Source organism: Neovison vison, chromosome 3, assembly GCF_020171115.1.
Source record: "Neovison vison isolate M4711 chromosome 3, ASM_NN_V1, whole genome shotgun sequence".
Lineage (NCBI taxonomy): Eukaryota > Metazoa > Chordata > Mammalia > Carnivora > Mustelidae > Neogale > Neogale vison.
This window is the reverse complement of record NC_058093.1, coordinates 4,336,262-4,344,937: the sequence shown is the minus strand read 5'-3', so window position 1 is coordinate 4,344,937 and position 8,676 is coordinate 4,336,262. Positions and strand designations below refer to the sequence as shown.

Below are 8,676 nucleotides of genomic sequence, written 5' to 3'. Positions count from 1 at the left end.
CTTGGGAAAGACAGTATCTTTAAAATGCAACATTCCTACTCAATAAATATGCTGTCTATGTAGATTTAATAAGTACTGATGTTGGAAATAGTTTCTTTAAAAGAAAAAAAAAAAAAAAGACACCAGAACAGCAGTATCACCATATACATTATATTACCAAATGAAAAAGGAAAAGTTGAATTTGTAGGTGAAGGACTACTTTTGGGTTTCTAAATGAAGGAATTTTGAAACAATTCTCAATTCATTTTCAGACACAGCTGAAGCAATGGGACACATTGTGTCAACAAGACTGTCTGTGCAGAAGCTTAGATTGATACAAACGTACTTCCCATCTGACTGACAGACACTCACACCTTCCAGACAACTGATTATTATTGTGGCACATAACATGAAAGGCAAGCATGTTTTCCTTTGCCTACAGTTTGCCCCTCTGGGAAAGAAATGATGCGTGTCTTTAATCCTACTGAAAAACATGCTACTGGTCGCCTTTTCAGTGGTGTTCCTCTCTGTCAATTTAAATTTCAAGCTCAGGAAAGCTGAATTTGTAGCAATCAGTTTAGAAAAGGCAATTCTGAATTTAGCTCCGAACTGAACACAAGGAATTGGGTGATTACTAGGACTTATTTAGAAACACTTTTTTTTTTTTTTAATTAAAAACATGTGAGGATACTAGAGGACTTCACTTCTAGTGCCAGCTGGTCTTGTCTATAAATTATTATTGCATGAGATAATCAGTTGAAAAGACTGTAAGAATAGTGTGAAAGTTTGTTAAAGAATTAGAAAAACTATTGGAGTTCTCTCCCCACCAAAGCAACCGCATCTGAGAACAGGAGTCTTACCTGAAAACAAAAGGAAATACTCACATGCGTTTCTGTAATGTAGTAATTTTATGAAGACCTGAGGGAAAACTTAAAATGGGGTGAGGAAAAATATGGAAACAAACTACTGCATCAGTGGAAAACCAAAATAGCATGTAAAGTTAGAAGTTACCTTACTTTGAGGACATATTTAATGTTCTCCCTGCATGATCCGTTAGGAGCTCCCATGCCCAAAGCCCTGTGGCTAAAGAGAAGGGCTGACTTTAGGTTCACATATTCAGGACTCTGGTGAACCATCACTACTCCAAATACCTGAATGCGTGTTTATTAGTTTTAATGCCTTACTCCCTGCTTTCACAAGAGTAGAGGACCTCTGAGTTATGAACTTCACTTCTAAATGACCATCCCAGCAAGTTCTAGAGCTGTAATAATATACATGGTTTAGTAGTGACACAACAAAAATAATAGAACAGAAAATCTAAAAACAGTGCAGTGGGGCAAGGATGGCCTTTTTTTTTTTTTTAAGATTTTATTAATTTGTTTGACAGAGGTCACAAGCAGGCAGAGAGCCAGGGGAAGGGGCGGGAGGCTCCCCGCTGAGCAGAGAGCCCGATGCGGGGCTCAATCCCAGAACCCTGAGATCATGACCTGAGCCGAAGGCAGAGGCCTAATGCACTGAGCCACCCAGGCACCCCAAGGATGGCCTTTTAAATAAAAGGTGCCAGGTCCACTAGCTATCCATTTGGGAAAAAGGAAAAAATTTTTTGACTCCCTACTTTACACCATTCAAAAAAAAAAAAAAAAAAAAAAACAATTCCAGTAGACTAAAGAACTAAATATGAAAGGCAGAACAATAAAGCTTCCAAAAGGAACCGCAAATATCTTTATAAGCTTGAGCAACAACTATTTCTTCAAAAGGAAACAAAAGGTATGAACCATAAAGCAAAGAACAGGTAAACCAGACTCCACTGAAATGCAACATGTGTTCATCCAAAGACACTGATAACAGAGAGTAAGAAGATTACCACAGACCGTGTGGAGGTACGTGCCACACAAGTATCTGATAAGGGTCTCGTATCCAAGATAGAACCACAAATCAAAAAGAAAAAAGACAATCCCAACAGAAAAGAAATAAAAGGCAAAGTACTTGAATAGGTACTACACAAAAGATGATATGCAAATTGCCAATACCAAAAAGGTATTTGAGCTCATGATCATCGGGGGAAAATGCAGATTAAAGCTAAGTTCCATCACGGGGACTGAAATGAAAAAGACTGGAGATACCAGGTGGGGCAGGGATGTCGGACAGATGCAAGCCCCGCGCATGGCTGGTGGGACTGTCAACGGGTACCGCGCCTTTGAAGTCAGATTGATGCAATGCGCTGGAGGTGAACGTGAGCTTCCCCCATGACCCGGCAGCTTGATTCCTAGGGACATGCTCCACAGATACGTGGACGGGCAGTCACCAACAGACAGGTCCCAGGGACATCTGCAGCGGCACCGCGCATCACAGCCAAGTGCCTGTCAGCAGTAAAATGGATTACAACATCGCAGTGTCCCCACGCCATGAAGTATCGCGCAGATAGAGCAAACTTCTACAAGCAACGATGTGAATGAACGTCAGTCCTAATGCCGACAGAAAAGGCCAGCAGGAAGTGCGGATATTGTATGACTCGATCCACGTGACGCAAAAACAAACAAAAAACAAAAAAACCCAAAACAAAAAGGGCAAAATTAATATATGATACAAGAAAATGAGAGAAAGTTACTTTTCTGGGGACTTACGAAGGGGGTGGACAAAGGGGCTTCTTCTTTTGGGTGCTAGGAACACGGACGTGTCCACTTTGTAAAAGTGCTTTGATAGGTATGTTTACATTTATTTGTGTATGTCATTAAAAAAAATAAATGTTTTTGAAGAGAATATGCCAGATCCACTAATTAGTGAGAGAGAGGGAGAAAAAGAAAGAGAGAGAAAGGAAGGAAGGATGGACAGAAGAAAGGAAGGAAGAAAAGGGAAGTTGGGATGAATATAAAATAAGTGAATGACTTCGAGTCATCCTAGACCTTCTCATCACAAGAAAAGACAGACCTACGAGGTGACAGATGTTAACTTATTGTGGCAATCACTTCACTATATGCACATATATCAAATCATTATGTTATCCATCTAAAACTAATACGACGTAGCAAGTCTATTATATTCAAAACTGGACAAAAGAAAGTATTTTAAGTAAGTGAAATAAGGTGGCTGGTTTCTTTCGCTCAGTACTGCCAGGCTTTTGGGTGAATATGGAATCAAATTCTGTTCCCAGTTTCCTCCTCAAACACCGAGAAGCTGACGGTGTTTTCCTTGGTTACAAAGTTAGATTTTTGCTGGGTTTTATGGCGCTGAGCAGAGGCAATCTGGCCACCATGGCGGCAAAAAAAGCTAATGAGGAAGAGTTTGTGGTTTATGCTGTACTGTGATTAACTCCAGATTCGGAAAATGATCTTCAGACCAAAGCGAAGGAGGCAAACCATTCCAAGATTTGCAGGAAACCAACTCCAAAGCAATTAATTTTCTCCAGAGTGGCTGTTGGAATGGAAGCTGATGAGACAGAAGGCGAGTGTCAGCCCATCAAGGCAGGGGCTCCCTCAGGTTCCATGAACCAGAGCCCGAGGACGGACAGCAGGTAATGGCATCAGGAAGGGGAGACCCAAAGCAGCAGCCCCTCCGAATAGCATATTAACTCCTCAGCATTCCATCTCCGAATGGACGATGAAAACTTACAGCCCGGGGGGAAAAGAACAAACTGGCTGTCCGGCCTCCTCTTCCCTTTTACCCCCGTACCTACTGGTTTGAGTGAATTTGAGTGTGGCAGTTGTTAGCAGAGAGCCAACACCCAGCTTAAAAATAAAAGGCTCTTCCTACAATGCCTTCCTTCTCGTAAAGACTTATATGATCAACACATTAGGAATTCACAAAATCCTACCCCAGCTGTATAAGCCATTTTAAAGAGCGCTTGTGATTTGAGTAGCATAGAACCTAAACGCCTTATCTATTCTGTGAAAAATGGCATATGAAAAAGATGTTGTCTGTCATATTTAGACTAAGAAATTTGAACCATAGCCTAATTACCATAATTATACTTAAGTAGATGAATTTGGGAATTCTCACTCAGCGTACTAATTGGGATGGCACAGTACAACCTTTTGTCCTCCTAGATTTCAGCCAAATCTCCATCCTGAGGACATGCCTCGGATTCTCAGAACTCTTGGCCTGGTGCTTTGGCATCCCAGAAATGCCCCACAACCCCTGTGGTATGAGAGAAGGTATTCAAACTCGAGCTCAAGGTTTTACATCCAAGTACCGGGTCCAAGTTCTTATTCCAAGGATGGGGAACCAAAACTATAATCAGTCTATTAGAGAGTCGCTTTCCCATGTTGCTTTCTTGCCCCGTGGTACGTGAAGTCAAAGTCAAGGGTAGCATGTCAGCCACACTGCAAATTTGGCCAATGACCATGGTCTGATATTTAGTACTGCTGGTTACTTTTTCCAAGCACATCTCTTCGTCCAGGCCTACAAGTCACTCCAGGGGCTGGGCAATGAAGTGGTGGCTGAAGGGCCCTGTGGCCAGGCCCGAGCACCCAGGGAACATGGGAATGCCGCCAATAGTTTCTCTATTGCAGGACTGTGATAGAAATCAAAAGGTAAGGAAATAGGGGTTGCTCACCCATTATAATAGGGCAATGCCACAGTTTATCAGTAATGCTTGTTAGGTGTGGGGGTGGGGAGCGGGCAGGGACCCTGGTGACCCTGGCCCGTGCTATGGGTGCAGCTAGAGGCACTCTGGGCAGGTTCTGACACCCGAGGGGTCCATCAGAATCACCTCCCAGAGCACTTGTTAAGACACACGGCTGTGTAGCTACAGAGCAGTCTGGGATTTTTTTCTGGGTGGTTCTCAAACTTTAATGTGCTTAATCACCTGGTGATTTTCTTGTAAATTTTAAATTTCAAGATTTTCAATCTCTCTCCTGGAAATCCTGATTCAGTTGGGAAGGGGGAAGACCCAGGCATATGCATGGTTGGTTGAGTTTTAAAAACAAGCTTTCTTTGTGATTTTGACCCCACTCTAATCTCATGATCAAAGACTAAGGTTTAATATTCTATTTCTGAGCTGAAAAACCTCAAGAAAATTGCTTGCAGCAGCAATTACATTTACCCTAATCACTAGTGCTTGCTCCCTATGGAAAAAAAAAGAAGGCGGGGGTGGGGGGTGGGGGGGTGGGGATGGGGTAACTGGGGGATGGGCATTAAGGAGGACACTTGATGTAACAAGCACTAGGTATTATGTGCAACTGATGAATCACTGAATGTTACCTCTGAGACTAATACTATATGTTAATTAATTGAATTTAAGTTTTAAAAAAAAGAGGAGGCATCACTACATGTATTGAAAATATTAAGAACTCTCACTTCCGGTCTGTATCGCTCAAGGATGCTCTCCGTCTCCGTAGCATCCATGGTTTGGTCAGTTTAGGAAACTCTGAGGAGGCACATTTCACCCTGGAGCGTAAGGAAGTTTTCTTGCTAAGGTTCGGAAAAACTTTATCAAGTCAAGTTACAACCCACCTAGAATTAATTTCATGACCAAAAATTAGTATTTCAATTACAAGACTAGGAGTGATGGATTATGTGCAAAAACACTGTCACTTCCAACTACTTTATAGAGCTATTGTTAAATCCTTACAGAACATTTACCACAAAGTTTGAGATTAAATGGCTTCTCTATTGGAAATCAACTCTGGGAAATGTATTGTTGCTAACTGTTACTGTTTCTGATCATCATAGTGACCAATCTGCAGAGACCGTATTTGGGAGAATTTAACAAGTAGACCTATGGAATATTGGTCCTTCCTCTCCTGGACTTAAATTTCCATGTGGGAAACAACCCAGCGACGATCGGGAGGGGACGGGATAAACAGATCCACACGACAGAAGTCTGTGCCACAGTAAAAAAGAAAAACAAGCAAGAAACACAAAGAACAAAGTCTACAGAGTATTAGCTTTTGTCTACTAAAGCAGGAGGTAAGAATCTATGTTTATTTTGTTTTAGAAGCATATGCACAAAGCTGTGCGAAAGCGAGTAAAAACAATGGTTAACTTGGGGAGGGGCAGGAACTGAGCAGACGGGGGAATGGCAGGACAGAGCACTTGCGCTGTAATTTTGTTTATCCTTACTCGCATATTGAACAGTGTGAATGTATTACATATTTTCTTAAACATTTTTTAAGAACATGTCTCAGTTCCAGATTTCTACTCACCTACTTCAGGAACCATCAATCCACCGCTCTAGGTACATGTACACAACACTGAGAGAAAGTAATGCTCTCCTCTACCTGCACCAATAAACACTAAGGCTTCTGAGAATTTCTTTATGGGAGCGATATTTTTTGAAGTACAAAAATTAAAAGAAAGTCACCCCCAAATACTTTCAATGAATGTTTCTGGTTTATAAAAGGTCAGTGGGATTCAATTACACAGAAGACACAAAATGTCTGAACGATAAAGCCTTTCAGTGTGGTATTACATTGACACACAACGTGAGAACACAGCTTGAAATACAAAAATACAGTTGTGATCCAGGAAATGGCACCAAATTAGAACAGTTTTATTATTTAACATACCAATGTATATACATTATCCTCCCAAAGAAGAAACAATTTAAACAAAGTTTAAAATGTAGTTTCCAAAATGAATCCTTATTATGAATTTGGGGAAAAAGAAAAAGTCCTGCAAATTAGTATAAACAACTTTGCTCCTTGACTAAAATATGCGCCCTGTACCAATCACCTCTCTCCTACAACAAAATGTGTATTATAAATAAAACTTGCAGAGAAGATCCGGGATGTTCATTGCACATCGTACAGAATGCTGGCCACGATCTGAAAGGCCGTCAGCCCTTGACTGTATGACTGTTCAAAATACTTACTCAGACTAGGATGAAAAAACACTGCAAATATTCACTATGTAGGATCATACACAAGGTTTACCAGAAACAGGAAAATAGAATCTTACGGGACTACTTCTGCTACTTTTTCTACGATAAGAATGACTTCTGTTTTCTACTGTTAAAAGCAATGATAAGAGCCAAACAAATTAAAAGTCCTACTGAAATGTCAGTTTTCTCTTTTCAAACAGAAACCACCTGTAGAGGCATTTCACCTGGTCATCAATTTCTACTTGTAGGGCCAGCCCTTCTTGAAGTGTAGTGGTTGAGATCATGCTACGGGATTTGGAATAATGGTGTCTCCACTGGCAATAGTTACACTGTTTTGGTTTCAACGTCTTTGACCTCTCCTAGCCCTAGTCAGGACAGCACCAGCCAGAATGCCACGGCCTAAGAAACACAAAACCTTCCTAGTCCATTTTCATGCCAACCAGCACCGTGCCCAGCCAGGGGGAGGCACTCAATAAATATTTGATGCATGAATACAATTTCCTTTTGGGACCATTTCCTCTACTTAGAAATATTAATGACTGATGAGTAATATGCTGATTGCGGGTACACAGATCTAACATGATGCTAAACAAAGAACACGTATGACATGGCACAGACACTGTTAGCTTCTATATTCCTGTCCCAGGACAGGCTGTGTATTTTAATAAGGGTTAAAACTATTCCAATAATAAAAATTGATTAGTCAAATATTTTTTTATTTTGCCAAGGATCTCTAACAGTATTAGCCTTTGGCAACTCCCAAACATACAATGAACCCCAAACAAAACAAAACAAAACAAAACAAAATTGCACTATTACAACGAAACAAGTCCGTGAAAGCAGAGAGGAGGAGCCGGTTAAGGAACGGCAACTTCCAGGAGACGGTTGTTTTTTCGTTTGCATGTTGGGACACTCCCGTTTTTCTGGTTGCCCTGAATGAACTTCACACATACTTTATCCTGTCTGAACTGCACCAGGAACCTAGAAGAAGAGAACAGGACAAATTAAAGAAAAGTACACAGGACAGTGGATAATGACACTAACACAAGCTTCTGTTTCTTCTTGGATGTTGACCTTGACGAGCATTCCCACATTTCCTCGGCACTTCCTGCTGTCACCACCACTTAGCTCCAAGGAAACTGAAGTTCATTAACTCACCATATTCCAGCAAAGTGAGAAGAGCTAAGAGGAATTATTTCCATGCTGCAAATGGAAAGCCCAATATTGCTGTTCTCTCACTTTCCTCCATTTTTACAGAGCAAACATAGAAACTGGGGGACGAGTCCTATTCAATTTCAGAAAGTGAAAGGAAAAATTTCGGGAAAGGGGCTAGAGACCCTCCAGAGACCATGGTTTCCAAACACTGGTTACTCACCTATTTCCTAAACTGGTTTTGTGTATCTACGTACTGTGCTAATAGTCGTTTCTATCGTAAATGTATTTCAAAAAAGCAGTGACCTATGGAATGATACCATAACAACATCACAAGTTTGATCTGCCCTTATATTCTTCTAATATCCACCAAATGGATATTAAAAATATATATATAGGGGTGCCTGGGTGGCTCAGTGGGTTAAGCCGCTGCCTTCGACTCAGGTCATGATCTCAGGGTCCTGGGATCGAGCCCCGCATCGGGCTCTCTGCTCAGCAGGGAGCCTGCTTCCACCTCTCTCTCTCTCTGCCTGCCTCTCTGCCTACTTGTGATCTCTCTGTCAAATAAATGAATAAAATCTTTAATATATATATATAAAAAACTACAGAATTTACAAAATCTATCGGTGTACACACAAAGCCACCTCTTACCCTACCAGGAGTTTATGTGGCCCACTGTGGGAAACCACAGTCTAGTCCCGATCTTTCCTCTCACAGACCACCAG

At 41.2% G+C, this 8,676-nt stretch overlaps 1 protein-coding gene across 6 annotated transcripts in view; it reads right to left on the bottom strand.

The window, feature by feature from the left end:
* Nucleotides 1–6,448: 6,448 nt before the first annotated feature.
* Nucleotides 6,449–8,676, bottom strand: part of MYO1B (myosin IB) — a 179,790-nt gene continuing 177,562 nt past the window's right edge. For all 6 annotated transcript variants that reach the window (XM_044241189.1, XM_044241190.1, XM_044241192.1 and 3 more), the window contains one exon: nucleotides 6,449–7,780. In XM_044241189.1, coding sequence (XP_044097124.1) covers nucleotides 7,657–7,780 — 124 coding nt within the window. In that variant the 3' untranslated portion in view covers nucleotides 6,449–7,656. The remainder of the gene's footprint in view (nucleotides 7,781–8,676) is intronic.